General features: G+C 48.8%; 1 protein-coding gene across 1 annotated transcript; it reads right to left on the bottom strand.

The window, feature by feature from the left end:
- Nucleotides 1–655: 655 nt before the first annotated feature.
- Nucleotides 656–4,824, bottom strand: LOC140001799 (lymphocyte antigen 6E-like). The gene is made up of 4 exons (XM_072034258.1): nucleotides 4,672–4,824; nucleotides 3,156–3,275; nucleotides 2,287–2,540; nucleotides 656–902 (listed from the first exon to the last, which is right to left on the bottom strand). Exons 1-3 carry the CDS (start codon nucleotides 4,763–4,765, stop codon nucleotides 2,383–2,385), a joined length of 372 nt encoding a protein of 123 aa, XP_071890359.1. The 5' UTR covers nucleotides 4,766–4,824; the 3' UTR covers nucleotides 656–902; nucleotides 2,287–2,382.
- Between the last annotated feature and the right edge of the window lie 10,290 nt (nucleotides 4,825–15,114).

Here is a 15,114-nt window from a genome sequence, read left to right as displayed (position 1 = left end):
TACCCTACTAAGATCCTTCTTTACCCCAACATGCTCTTCCCATCCTGTCCATGCTTTTTGCTCAGACACGAGGGGATGGGTGCAGCAGTGCCCATCCTAATTTAAGTGCCCATTCTAATTTAAGTTCTTGGGAGCCACCGGGTAATTTTCTGGACAGCCTCATCCTCGTGCTAATGATCGCCATCTCTCTGTGGTCCCCAGCAGCTCTAATTGTGATCAGAATTAGTGGTTGGAAATCGCACCCGTGCCTTATTTCTCCCCCACATCGCAGAGGAGGAATTGCCACCAGGGTGGTTTTGCTCCGTGGGAGGAGGGAAGGTTTGGGTGCCCTGGAGCTGCAGTGCCCTTTGCTCCCCATCTATGGCCAGGATGATTTATGTCCCCTTATATTCACCATATAAATTCACAAGAAAGCTTTTCTGCAGCAAAGACAGACCAAACCAAGCAAAAACAGCCAGTTTTGCTTTAAAAGAGAAAAAAAAATAACAACAAAAAAACACAACCAACTGTGTTTTCCTGCAGGCTGCGGGGGACTCTGTCTCTGCTGCTGCAGGACGTGTAAATCCAACGCAATGAAATATTAATTATTAGAGTCTGTCCAACTGGGATTCCTCAGTGCTTTCAGAGAGCTGAATAATTCTGGCACACTGAGAAAAAAAATAAAACACACGCACAAAAAGCGCTTTTTTTTTTTAATGTGAAGATATCATGTGTGGAGTAAATTAGAGCTTTTGAGAACTCGGACTGAGGGGTGGGAGGGGGCTCTGAGTGCTTCGGGGAGAAAAATGCAAATTCCTACACCAGCACGAAAAAAAGATCACGGTCTAATGAAGAGGTAAAGGGAGGTGCATCACCGGCACAGCTTCTTCGGCGCGGAGATCTGCCCTCGCGGCACGGCGTAGCTGTGAGAAGGAGGGGGCAAAGGAAAGCAGAAGTCGATTAATAAAAGAGGGCACTCATCTCTGAAGGCTCCCGTTATGCGGCACGTCAGGAGGAGGCATTCATCCGGAGCAGCCACGGGCACCAGCCCAAGGGAGCCGCGCTCGGCACGGCTCAAAGCCCCTTTTGTCCCCCTTGTTTACCAGGGCTGGGCTGGAAATGCTGCACGCACCAAGCGTCATCCTCTGGCTGAGCAACGCTTGCGGATTTGCAGGCTCAGGGGGTGGTTGGAAACCAAGCCCTGGGCTGCAGCCGTGCCCTGTTTTGCCCAGGGGACTTGGTACGTGGGTTCGGCATCCAAACCACAACCCCAGCTCTGAGAAGTGCTCCTCTGCCCTCTCGGCCCATCCGAGTAGATGTATTTACATTTTCTTACAAAAAGTGCTGCATGGGAGGAGGGAAGGGCATTCAGCAGCACCTCTGGCAATGAGGAACCCTAAGCTGCCATCATCACCACCCATTTTTCAACATCCTTTTACCCTCTATTATCTGCTGGAAACATCTACACAAAATGTTTGGCCTCTCAAAAACCTGTATTCTTCTTTTATAACCCTCTCCACTATTCCTCACCGGCTCGACCCAAATACTTCTCATTACCCTGCAGTTGCTTTGGGGGATGTTTGAGGGATGGGTAAATGAATGAGTTGGAGGAGGACACGTTGCCAAGAAGAGGGTCCTGGTGGGTCAGGTCACTTGGCTCAAAAAGCAGCAAGAAGCAAGTGAGGCAGTATGAAAAAAAGGGAGGACCAAGGGCAGCTGCTGGAAGGGGAGATGGGGATGAAGACTGCAGAGAATATGTGAAGATAAGCATAATTCTGATAAAAACACGGCACCACAGGCAGAGCCAACAGTGTGCCTGGTGTGTCCAGGTGCTAATGGGGTGGTGGCACTGGGATTGTCACTGGGGACACAGAACATGAGGCTGTATGGAAAAGAAGAGGTGTGCGAGGGAGGAAAGCTATGGCTGAAACCCATCACAAGGTGAGGATTTTACACTCAGGGCAAGTTCTTCCCTTCCCCAGCAGCGAGTTTGCATAATTTGCCTTGAGTCGGCACAGAGAGGTCATCAGTTTTGGTCTCCCTTTGCTGGGAAGGTGCTGCCTGCCGTGTATCTTCCAGCTGTGCCCAAGACAAAGTGAGGCTGCAGGAGATGCTCAGCACATGCAGAAGCAGCATTGCTGCTGGCTGCAGGGGACACAGCTTGGCCACTTTTCTCCACCGAGCTGCTGGGGCAACAGAGCTCAGGCACGAAAAGCAAGCAAGGAGCTACAGGTTGAGAGGCAACACAGGGCAGGAGGTGGTGACCATAATGCTTTATCTACTCTGCAGCGTGCTTGGTGGCCATACCCTCTTGGGGGAATCCAACCGTGCTCTTCAGGCCATCAGGAGCCCCTTTCTCCCCACCACCAGTGAAGAGGACACTGACACAGGACCCCCAGCATCTCATGGGCGAGCTAGCCTGGGCCCCGGGCAGGCACTCAGGTTGCACAAGAAGGTCTGGCAGCAGTACGAGGTGTAGGTGGCCAGACCCAGGCTGAAGTTGTGGTATGGGCATCTCCCAGCGCACTTCTTGGTGATCCTCTTCCACAGAGACAAAAAGCCTGGCCCAAAGGAGAAAGGAGAGAGAGAGGTGTTAGCAATGAGGGTTTCCCAAGTTATCCTCGAGATCAAAGAGGATGAGGCCAGTGAGACCCATCCCCATCCCACCCAACGCAGCTGGGACCAGCTACACAAGGCATTCAGTATCTCTGCTGGGCATTCAGCACTAGCCTCATGGAATACATGAAACAATATTCTTGCCTGGGCTGAAAATGCATTTCCAGGCTTCTATTCCCTTCTTTTAGAGAGCTTTTATTCCCTTCTGCACCTCCTCATCCATCTTGGTTACCTGCTTCATTTCATCTCCCTGTCTAACTAAAGTCTGAATTTCTTTACTCATCCCCCCGAAGACTGCTTGCTTTATGTCTCACTGTCCCCTGCTGCTTCCAAGCAGGCTTAAAATAAAGAGGAAGATCCCAACATGTGTCAGGGAGGAGGATTTCAAACCCTGCAAACTCCAGCACTGCCAGGTTGGGCTCGCCAGGTCTCCACCTCCCACATGCACTTCCCTGTGACTCCTCATCCCATCCATCCACAGAGGGCAACCATAAAAACCCAGGCAAAACCCCACATCCCATTCCTGCATCCCCATGAGAGGACGCCCTCATAGCACATACCGATCCCTACGGAGGCAACATTTGTCACACAGTACTCATCCGTGTCCGAGCACTTCTGGGCCTTCAGACAGCTCCAGTTGCTTTGCTCCCACTCGCAGGTGTAGCAGTACAGGGCATCTGCTGCAGGAGGAGATAGGAGATATGGAAAATGAAGACAAAATGCTACCACTCCCAGCAGCAAAGATTTCTTTCCATTGACCCTTGAATGCACAAAAGGTCAGGGCACCAGGTTTGATATGATGCAGGGAGCTGGAAGGCCAGGATCTGCTGTAGGAGTCTACAGGGATGTCCCAAGGCTTGGGTTCACCCTTTCCAGCTGCTGGAGACCCTACAAATTACACTCCTGACTAATTGGGCAGTAAGCACTGGCAGTTGTTAGTCCCATTAATTGGGACCTCCTTGGGCTGAAGAAGTCAGTCTGCCACACCTGCATCTTTGAGTGGGATTTAATGCCCCCAAACCTGGGTTAAAACACTGATGAGAAGACTGGCATTTAACTCTTAGCAGTGTGAATTCACCCCTATGACCCATACACTCCAATACTTCATTTTTACTTCCTAGGTCTTCTAAACTGAGTTAAGGTGCTCTTGGTTTTGGGGCTGAAGACAATCTCTGTCCCTCGGGCCTTGTTAATGCTAGGAAATTTGTCAAGATCACTATTCTGGAAGGCGAACCATGTTAAATGGCAGAAAAGTATTCTTAGGCCACAATGAGACAGAAATAACTACTCTAAGACATTATTTTTCCGCACCAGATAATGTGGCAAATCTCCAAGAGCTGGCAAAGCTAATTCCTCTCTAGAAAATGATGATAACATTAATTCTCTTTGGCTGCTTAAGTGACTTGTCTGTGGAGGCTGTAGGACCATGTACTTTTCCTTTGCAATCTCTTTGTGAAATAAACTATATAATCTGTAATGCAAATAATATGCAAATGTTCCTCTCCACCCAATATCCCAGCATAAGGCTGTCGACCCCGCAGAGCAACTTCTCCCCATCTTGACACCAAAGCCTCTGAAATCACCCCTGTAGGGTCTCTGAGATGGGCAAACATCAGGGCACAAGGGCAGATGCTGTAGGTCTGGCCCTGTCCCCGTGCTGCTGCTAGAAGCGGTGTCACCACCTGCAGGAGCCGGGAGCTGTTGATGTGTTTTGTGATAGTGGGCTGCAGCACTTCTTCATCAAGATTTAGAAATAACCACAGTCTTACATCATCTGAACAAGTAAACCCACAGGAAAATCTTTTAACAAAGACTTAAAAGTGGCAACTGCTTCCTTTTTTTTTTTTTTTTTTTTTTTCTTTTTAGTCCAGTAGTACACGAGTTCATAGAGAAAATTCCCCTGCAGAAAAAAAAACACCCTTGGCACAGCCAGGCTGAGAAACCCAAAGAGAAACACTAAGTCCTTCATCAAGCACTAAGGCAACCCTTTCCACCACTTCTTTCCCTGGCTACAAGGCCTTCTTGGCCTTCCAACATGCAATTATTCTTTGTCTAGAAGGAACCGTAATGCCTTACCTTGCTCTGTACATAGGACCAAAGCCAGCAGGGCGAGGAGCAAGGCCTTCATCGTTTCCGAGCCGTGTCCACAGCCCAGGAAAATCACCCTCATCTGGGGACAGGATATATATCTTCCCTGCGTTTGGACTGAGTGATTATGAAGACAACAATTTTGAAAGAATGGGCAGGGATCATGTGTTATTTGACAGGATAGGAATGCATGTGGGTTGTTTTCTCACCTCGGCGTTGCCTTCAGGCTGGTCAGATGGGGTCGGAGATGAGTGAAAGCACTAAGGCAATTCATTCCATTTATTGCTTTTAATACTTTGATGTCTCCATGGTCAGGCTAGTAGTGCTACTGATGTCTGAGTGGGGTTTTTGTACTGTTTAGTTCCAATCTGATCATCATGTTTGTGGCCAGATAATTCAGTGAAGGCATCTACTCAAAGCAAAATGGCAGTAAGTTGCACAAATTGATGGCTTCATCGGGGTGGATGACTGCCAAGAGCCTTTCCAGGGTCAGATTTGGAGAACTCCCAGTACCTACGGTCAGGACAAACCTAGCTGCGTCTCCATGGTTGGCAATACAAACAGGAAAGGTTTTATTATTTCCCGTTGTCTATAAAAGCTGCTGGTTAGTTACAAAGTCCTAAATGTTCCGCATCCTACTTTTGAGAGCAGCTGCAGCAAGGGAGCAATGTCTTTGGGGTCCACACACAGGAGCCAGCATATTGGAGGGTGGTTTCCAGTTTTGCTACATCTGAGCAAAGGCTAAAAACATCTTTGTCCTCCTTCTACATGGAACATCCGATCCAAAGTCCTGCTGGATAACAGTCAAACGTAAGGCTCCCATCCTTTACCATTTCTCTGCATGTTTATCTATTTGGGTGGAGCTGGAGATGGTAATTTCAACCCTTCTGGGTCCTCAGTTTGACCGCCTGTCCCACTTCTGCTTCCAGGGAACGAGCCATCAGGAGGTTTGGTGCAGCAAATCAGCAGATGTCTCCGTGAGTCACCACCCGCCCAGGCACCAAAGAGCAGAGAGGACAAAGCAGGAGCAGCCTCTCTAAATAAATCTGAATAAATCTGCCTGGGCACTCAGCTCTCTGCTCTCCCCTTCTCCACCCTGCAAGTGTTGGTCTGCAGGAAAGAGATAACAGGTATCCAGCTGATCTGCACAAACTGTGCTTTATCAGATGGAACTGCAGAAGAAGAGAGAGAATGTGAAAAAAATAAAAATAAAAATGCTTAGATTGACTAAGGGAGGGCAAAAATGCCTGGGGTTGAGCTCTTTGGGAGCATATGGGTAAGCATCTCTGAAGCACAGGTCATGTGCATCTTGCACATTCAGGGCAGCTGATAGGACTAATCATTGCTCATCACAGTGAAGGCATGACCAGAGGAAGTTCAGAAGGACACCAAAACCCGTGGTATCTTCCATTTTAAGGAAAGAAAAAAAAAAAAAAAAGGGTGGGGGTGGGGGAGGTGTTTAGGGGCAGGTAATTTTCAGGTACTGTTGAGGTTTCTGCCACTGGCTTTAAACCACTGGGCCTATCAGTACTGCTGACATAGAGCAGGATTAACAGGATGGTGAAGTCAGCCCTGATAACCCCACGGAGCATTCCCCATTCCTTTCCAATGGACATTCAGCTGGTAGGCGTGGAAAGGAGAAGCCGCATCGCTTGCCCAACAGATGAAGTTCTGCCAGACTCGGGGGCTGCATGCCACCGCGGATGCCAGAGGAGGTGTGTCAGTCCTCCCAGGTGTCACAAGGCAGCAACTAAAGAGCTAGACCCATTCCAGGGAGCAAGAATTGTCCAGAGTGATTCACAGCGTGGAGTCCTCCTGCAGGGGTGATTCTTTGGCAGGATCTGGAAATCAGCCTGGGCAGCCAAGGTTGAGCATCCTGCAGCAGCAGGAACACCCTGGCAAAGGTCTGCATGGACAAAGAAGCAGCTTGCTCTAAGCAGATTTGACTCTTCTTTTTTGAGGAAGAAGGGAAAAAATAATTGTATTATTCTTCAATGTGATTTACAAGGTGCATTATTGAATTATGATTATTATTTTAAGAAATAAACGGTTCTGATTTAGTTTATCTGCTCACTGCCAAAGAATGATGTTGTGAACATTTCTCTGATGCAGAGCTGGAGCAGAGTCACCTAGGGTAGGGTTTTGAATATGTTCTTTGCTGACAGCAGGAAGAGGGGCTTCAAGGCCATGGGAAGTGGTCTACGGTGGTCCACCAGCAGGAGTGGTTTGAAGGACAAGTGTGGTGATAACCAAGGGAGCACAATGGGCCACTTGGCATTCGGGGGGTTGCCCGTGGCCCAATGAGCCAGATATTTGGGAAATTAGCAACCTGGCCTCAAGTATTTCTGATGCACGTGTGTGAGGTGTGGGGGTGCCAGCACATGGCTGGCATTTCCTTGGTGGCACACGGGAGACTGAGGTTGACATTGGCACCTTGGGTGGCCAACACGTGCAGGCACCGTGGCTGCAGCATGGAAGGCAAAGCTGGGCTGGATCTGGGCAGAGAGCTGCAAAAAAGTTGTCTTGGTGTCCACCACTACAGAGCAGAAATTAGGAGACAGCTGTAGAGCTGAGTTAAAGGCTTCCAAGGACCATCTCCAGCATGGATCCAAGAGGTGGGTGTAAGAGGACCTCTTGTCAATAGTCCTTGTGCCTTCTCCTCTCTTGTTTCCAGACACTGCATGGGTGGTAGTAGCTGTCCCACGTTAAAACCCTGCCAGGAAACGTGCTAAAAACTCTATGATTAATTAATTAAACGGTATGGATGACAGCATCCCAGACCAGGGAACGTTTCCAAGCACTGTTTGTTTCCCTTCCTTAGATTCAGCTTTGAAGATCGGATGTTCTCAGGCACGTGGCAGGCCTCTGATTTTGTTCTTGACCATACAACATTATACCACCCCAGCTTTATTTTGCTGCCCTCTCCAGTGTTCTGGCCTTTGAGTCTTCCTAGGTGGAGAAGAGAGATGGGAAGTCAACGACTAGAAGCCAGGCAGGGAGCTGCTCATCCCCCACCTCCCAGGAGCCCCATACTGGGGTCTTCTCACACCAGACCTGCAGACAAGTGTCCACATGTTGAACAGAGGTGAGGTAGAACAGAAATATCATGGTTTGGTCTCATGAAAGCTCTTCATAGAACTATAGAATATCCCAAGTTGTAAAGGACCCACAAGGATCGATTCCAACTCTTGGCTCCACACAGGACTTCCTTGAATTTGTCCTGAAGTCTTTAACCTTGTTGTCCTGAAGTCTGGTTATAGCACTCGCTCTGCCATGCCCACATCACCACTTCATTGGCACCTCAGGAGCTTCCCAAACATCTCCACCTATCCCAGCATCATCCCAGACCATGCTTATTGCCACCTCCCACCCATTTGCCAACACCCCCAGGAGCCAAGCGCTGTGGGATGAAGGAGGTTCTCAGCACCAGGTATGGCTGTGCCACCAAGGATTTTTCGGATGTAGATAAAAACCTATCAAAGAGACACTGTTAAGGTGGTGCCATTTGTTGCTTTTTGTAGGGAGGACAATGTCTTGAAGCACACATTGCCCAGGGAGGAGAATCACAGAACGTTAGGGATTGGAAGGGACCTTGAAAGATCATCTAAAGATCAGATCTGATTTTAGAAGATTTTAGAAAGGAAGCAGAAGCTGTGTGTGTTTAACGTCTCTTGGGAAAGGGCAAGCTCCAGATCTTCCCACCCCCGAGTCCGAGGACAGAAGCTGATTAGTAATTTTTCCTCCTGGCTCCTTCCTTCCACCTTCCTCCTCCTCCCTGTTGATTTACTCACACTTTGTCCTGCACAGCTCTTTCCTCAACTCTTCCTGGTTGTAACCACCCCAAAAACACCAAGGCGGGCTGTTACCAACCCCCTGACACACAACTGTCCCTACCCCAGACTTCCCAGATGATTCAGTGCTTAACTCCCAAGGAAGACAAGGCATTCTTGGAGCTAAACCCAGCCATGGGTTTTCTACAGACCAACATGGGCTTATGTACTGGGTCCCAGATTGTCCCAAATCCCTGTAGGACTTTGCCCCCACCTCCCACACGCTGTGCATGGAGCTGGATGCTCACCTGGGGGGTCACACCATGGCCCAAAGACACTCAGGTTCTGCCACATATAATGGACAGCCTGGGGCCAGGTTACACTGAGGTGATGAAATCCTTCTGAGAACCTGCCCTTAGGCTCCCCTTCTTTGAATCAGGGCAGGAGAACAGTGCCTTGGGGTTATCCCAAGTCTCCATTTCCCATATTACCTATTTTTTTGGAGTTTGTTACACTCCTGTACTGCCCAAATCCCAGCTGGGTTAAAGGCTAAGTTAAATACAGAATGATACCTGCACCTGGAAGCTGTAAGAAGGGAATCCAGCTGTGGCCTCCAGGTGTCACAAGCTCCAGAGGAGGTCCCCACCCTTCCAGCTGCCCTGAGGCTGGAACCACACTGCTGAAGAGCTGACATGGAAACATTCAGCAGCAAAACATGCAGAATTTCAAAGGCTGTCCCACATTTGTCCATGCTATTTGATTGTTAGCATGGTTTTATGCACGGTTTTGGCCCAAGACCATCTCTGGCATTTCCTGGGCAGGGTGCAGGTTTTATCACAAGTCAAATAAAATTTCCAATGGGTGATTTGGACTCAGCCACCTTGTTTTGGGGGGAGAGAGCCTGGCTGTACAGATGGATACCAGCTAATCCCAGGGCCAGGAACAGACACAGGACATTATATTTGCTAATACGCCTTCCCCATGGTATCAGGACCCCTCATCAGGACCAGAGTGCAGACAACGTGCTAGTAAAATACCCCCGTAAATTCATTATTTTCACAGAAATTTTCATTTCTGTGAGCCCTCAGAAATTTCTGCCTGGCTGAAGCAGTAGGAGATAGTCTCTGATTTGGGGCTGTGCCGATCAGGATCGTACCCTCCTCCTACTCACCTCCATTTGTTTAGCTCTCCGTGTAATTGCACGAACAAGCAGCCCTTGCTGCCTGCAAAACCCCGGCCCTGCTGTGAGTCAGCAATCAACAGAAATTTCCAAGACGGGCGTTATTTATTCTCTTTTATTTTATGGTGGCTGCAGAGCCCTGATGCATGAGAAGCTATAAAAGATTAATGAAGGGATCTCTTTGCCATCAAGCTCACGTTAGGCTCAGGCTGGTCTGCCTGTGTCTGAACATCGGATATTCAGAAGATGTGCTGGGAGTAGATGAATGAAACAACTGGAGGCACTGGGGGACCAGGATGGGCTAAGAGGCTTGCATGGGTTATTCAGCAGGAACCCAATTCCCCAGGGCATCACGGTCCATCCTGGCACCAAACCAGAACTGTGGTTGCCAACACCAGGAAGGGATGAAGGGATGTCTCCCCCTGGATGCCTCATTGCAATTGCAGCAGCGATGACTGCAGCATTCACAAAAGGTGGGTCAGATTCTGCAATGTGTTTTGCAGCTTTTTTGTGAATTCACCTCTGGTGAATGTCTGGAGCAAAAGACAAATATAAGCAGCCCATGAACCTTTTTCACCAGGGTAAATCTCGACTTGAATGTGTAAGCAGCATGTGAGATCACCCAAGTCTGTAGGGGTCATGGCTCATTTGACTACCCTTTGTCTCACTGCTCAAGCAATTAGGCTTCACCTGTAACCCAACATTATTCAGGTCTCCCAAAACCCCAACAATGGGAGTGTTCCAGACCCCAGTGCTCTGGAGAATAAAGTGGGGAATCACAGAATCCTAGGATCATTAAGGTTGGAAAAGCCCTCCAAGGTCATCTGGTCCAGCCATCCCCCTACCACCAATGTCATCCACTGAACCATGTCCCTCAGCACCACGTCCAACCTTTCCTTGAACACCCCCAGGGATGGTGATGCCACCACTTCCCTGTAGGACACAGCTTTATTTGGGCAGCCGGGCTGGGATGTCACAGCCCAGGTGGGTCACGGCAGTGGGACTCACCAACCTTGGTCTATCACAACTGGCGTTACACAAAATGTCTCATTTCTGGCACATTTGGAAGCCTCCAGGCACTGATCATTGCTGGTCTGGTTGGGGTAGAGTCAAGGTTGAAGACTTGGGTTAGTGCTGGGCCACTGGGAAAGCTTGTTTCCCCTGAGACCTTGCAGATTTCCTTTTGGTGACTTGGCCCAAGCACTGCTCTACCAGCTCCATTACCACATCTCTGAGCTTGGTGTGGTACCAGCAACATGAGGGGAGCACAAGGGAAGTGGAGAAAGACCAGGGGGAAGATGCTGTGCTAGTGCTACAACCTCAAATTCTTGTCTTATGGGCAAAGAAGCTGCATATAAATATATATTAATAATAATAAATATATTTATTATATAAATAAATATTATATATATGTATTTAGATACTTTTTTTTTTCCATTTTATTGGTTTCCCTAAAACAAACCTGGTCCAACTCCAGGTCTTGCATTTCTTCAGCTGCCAACAGCTCAGAGGTCTCCAGTGCCAGCCTCGGCCCCATCTCTTCTCATCCGCTTGGATCAGTGCTGTAAAAACCTCACAGTATACAAAACAGTAGGTTGTTATTGCTATCTATACAAACCTACAGTTGCACCATAAAAAAAAATACATAAAAGAGGAACAAATTAGCCATAGCCACCTAGTCAATTAGAAAAATTGCTCTTACAGCTCAGCCAAGTAAAACAAAGCTTCAGGCAGGTCAGGACAAAGTCAGAGCAAACCCAGCGAGCCTCAGCCCTGAGGCTGTCTCAGTACAAAGCTCATGGCCTGCTACTAGCAGTGGCAATTCCAAATTAAGGTGCTAGGGGATTACAAACCATCTTGCCTTGGCCTCTCATAGGGGAAAAATTAGACTGAGCGCTTTGGTTTTATTTATAGAATTATGTATCCTATATATTTTTTCCCTTTTCCAGCATATAGGAAGGCATTATGAGGGCAACCCAGTGCAGCCCCATGGAGAAGTTCTTTCAAAGGTCACAATATGGAAAAGAAAAGAAAAAAAGGAGGATTTATTTATGCATCAGAGGAGTTAGGGTTGTGCAGCCACAGTTCAGGCATGCTGCTTGCCCAAGAAGCCACGCTGCACGGGCCTAGGGAAAGTGGAACTAAATCAAACAAACCAGTAGGAACAATTAAGGAGGACACCACAAAAGGAGATGTAAATGAACCATGAACTCCACGCCAGACTGCAAGGATGCTCAGAGCTTTGCCAGCGGTGCCAGGACCCTGTTGGGTGTTCGCATGGCACACTTTGCTACGCCAGGATGGAGTCGAGGTGGTGCTGGGTCTAAAAATGTGGGGATGAAGCAGAAAACTTTAGTAAGACATGAAGCTGCAGCTGCCCCATTCAGGATCCCAAGGAAAAGGAGCCAAGCACAATAAAAAATTGGGATTGTGCTACGTGCCTGCACTAGGAAAAAACAGGAAGAAAGGTCAGACCTCCAGGGTCCTGTTCTTCCCCTCTCAATTTCACCTTCGAGCCTTACCTCTGGAAGGAGAGCCTCCAGAATTTGTCTCTGCAGGCAGACAGAGCCATCTCCTGCCTGCCTTGGTGGGGAATCCTGCTGGGCTTCCACTTGAGCAAAATCTGCTCCTTTTCTTTGAGCCTACAGAAAGAACAATGGTGCTAGGTCCGAGGATGCACAGGAGAGGGAATGGTAGAGATTTAACACCCCCAGCTTCTGCCTCTGAAATGGGATTTGCAGCACCAGGAATGATCCACGGTATACCTGTTTCTGCCTGGAGGTCTACCAAGAAGGAAACACGAGCCTTAATTAACACAGGTTGCAATCATTCCCAACCAATTTTCCTTCTCTAGGGCAAACCAAGCCTTCAGGGGTTGAAGAGTCCAACCATCCCTTGAGAAATGGCTGGAGGAGATTACTCAAAAAAGCAAGTTTAACAAACAAAGAGCTCATTCACGTGTAGATGACCTCTGGGAAAGGATCAGAGACTTCCTCGTCTGACCCACCCTGATGGATAAATAACCTGCCCTGTGTGCAAGAGTAGGGGGTGGTCTGTATGCAATCCACCAAGCTAGAAACACAGCATTTTTTGGAAAGGCCATCAGCCATCCACCTTGTCACCCCTCCTCTGCAAGCCTGCTCCGAAACAAGACAACCTATTGGAAATTTCCCCAAACCGAGGAAGTTACCCTGGTTTTAGAGAGATTTCGCATCGTGCTCTTCCCAGGCTCGTGGCAGCAGAAGCAATTTATGAGCCCTCTTGCAGCTGTGAAGGCAGTTATTAAAGGGCTTATTTCTGAGTCAAACTGATCACTTATAATTGCAGCCTAATCCAGGCTTGGATTAAGAATCGTAATTGAGCAATTTATTGGAATTTTTCATGCCCCAGCTTGCAGTGGCTCAGGATTAAGGTCTGGAGAAGCCTTTCTCAGAGCTCAGGATGGGCTCAGCTGGGCTGAGCTCTTCCTTAGAAGCCCTTTATTGTTCTTTCAAACAATGCATGTGCTCGGCTGGCCAACAATATCACAATTACAGCTAAAAAGAAGCTGTTGGAAGAACCAGCCTCCGTGCCATTTACTCATTCCCTGTGGGACACCAGTGTCAGGCAGCAAAACCTTCCCCTCCCTGGCCCAACTTGCACTCCGTGCCAGCTGGACTCACAAATCTGATATCCTAGGGTTTTATCCTATTAAAAACCCTTCCTCTAGCCCTCATTAGACTGCCCTTCGTTTTATCACGGGGATCCAATTTCTTGTAGGTTAATCATCTACTTTCCTTTGCAGCCACTCCCATTGGAGCCCATCCCGTCGGAGCTTATTTTAAGTGGTCTGAACTTGGCTGTCAGTCGATGGATGCAGAGCACAACTGCGTAAGCCCGGGGAGCTCCTTAAACACGGGTTTTATTTCTGCCAAACCACAGCCACGATCTCCTCCTCCTGCTAATCCAGGCTGGGAAAGGAAGCACCTCCGTTTATTGCGCTCAGAGGGAGAAGCTCTGAATCACAGCAGCGATAGGAAACAACAACGTTTAAGCGAGACTCTCACATTGACAATATTCCCCTTGAAAGTTTCTGTTCCATTTCTGCCAAATTTTGCAGTTTTTTGTAACATCAGCCCTCGAGGGAAGGAGGCGGGGGGGGGGGGGAAGAAGGAAAAACCCTCTGGCAACTCTTGGGGTTTCTCATCCCCGCAGGGGCTTCCCACTTCTCCCACGTCTGCCCGGCTCCAGCTGTTTTGCTTTCTCCTTAATTTGATAGCTCACCGGGGAGCAGACGCGGGGTGTAAGGAGCAGCTCAGCAGCAAATTCCTTTCCGAGGAGCTCTTATCACACCCGCTTGCCTCTCTGCACCAATTAAGATGAATCAGCCACAAGCCGCCCACCTACAAGCGAGCGATGGCCCTGTCATTAAGCAGATGAAGGGGACACACGTGATGGGCACCCACCAGGTCCCCTTCTCCACCCCAGGAAGCCGTGGTGGGCAAGGGAGCAGTGCTGCCCACCCTAAAACCAGCCCTGATAGCCCTAAAAAGCAGGAGGCAGCTCCAGGGAAGGGGAGGCCAATGCACGGCCTTCAGCAGCGAGGATGGATAAGGTTGGTTGAACAAAAAGAGGTTGACTCATCCCCAGAAGAAAGCACCACGTGGGAAGGTTTCTGATGAGCAGAGGCTCAGACCGAGGGCTTCAGCTCCTGCAAAGGGCGCCAGCGTGTCGGCTTTCTCTTCCCATCTCTCTGGGATGGTGACACAGAAGCCCTGTTAGAGCCTCCAGGAGATACAGCAAGGCAAATTCCAACCAGGGATACAGGAAAAAATAAATAAATAAATAAACAGACAGAAAAATAAATGTTTGGAAAAATAAATGTTTGCCTGATTAAATACCAAAACAGATGCTCAGGGAAATAGGGGAGGAAAATCTCCCTCCCTGGAGATATAAAGCTTGCCCCAAAGCAACCCAACCAAAGCTTGCCATGCTTTGAGGTTGGGCCATTGGACCAGAGCCCTCAGAGACCCCCCCAGTCTCAGCACTTCCACAGAGAGCCTAGGAAGGACAGGAGATGCTAATACAAGTCAAGAGGAACTTCTCACCGCCTCCTGCCACCCACAGGCTTGTTTTGGGGAGCAGCTGTGGCACCAGTGCTGTCCTTCAGCCATCACACAGCGTGGGACAGCCCAAGCCTGCAGGCAGGGAGACTCCAGCCACCAAGAGGATTTTTTGAACACTGTTATGAAACGAGAGCAGCCCTGAGCCCATCCCAGGATCAGCATGAGCAACCAGCTTTGTTCCTGATAAATTTGCCGTGAGGTCTCCTCCCAGCCAAGATGAACAGCAGGCTTCTGTAAAAAGCCCATTAGCAGCCCAAGAAGTTACAGGGGAAGGCACCACTTCTGGTTTTGCCTGAAACCAGATCTTCTATTTCTACATTTTTTCCCCCACTTTTTTTTTTTTAAGAGTGATTGCAATGAAAAATGTTCAAGTTCA

This window comes from Anas platyrhynchos, chromosome 2 (genome assembly GCF_047663525.1).
Source record: "Anas platyrhynchos isolate ZD024472 breed Pekin duck chromosome 2, IASCAAS_PekinDuck_T2T, whole genome shotgun sequence".
In the NCBI taxonomy this organism is placed as follows: domain Eukaryota; kingdom Metazoa; phylum Chordata; class Aves; order Anseriformes; family Anatidae; genus Anas; species Anas platyrhynchos.
The sequence above is the reverse complement of the archived record's forward strand: the minus strand, read 5'-3'. Positions and strand labels throughout refer to the sequence as shown.

What these genes read in the sequence shown, in the direction of transcription:
- LOC140001799 (XM_072034258.1), bottom strand. Translation starts at nt 4,765, where the DNA reads ATGAGGGTGATTTTCCTGGGCTGTGGACACGGCTCGGAAACGATGAAG. An exon ending in GGTCCTATGTACAGAGCAAG is followed by an intron (nt 3,276 to 4,671) that starts GTAAGGCATTAC and finishes CTCCTCCTGCAG; the next exon opens with CAGATGCCCTGTACTGCTAC. An exon ending in TGTTGCCTCCGTAGGGATCG is followed by an intron (nt 2,541 to 3,155) that starts GTATGTGCTATG and finishes CCTTTGGGCCAG; the next exon opens with GCTTTTTGTCTCTGTGGAAG.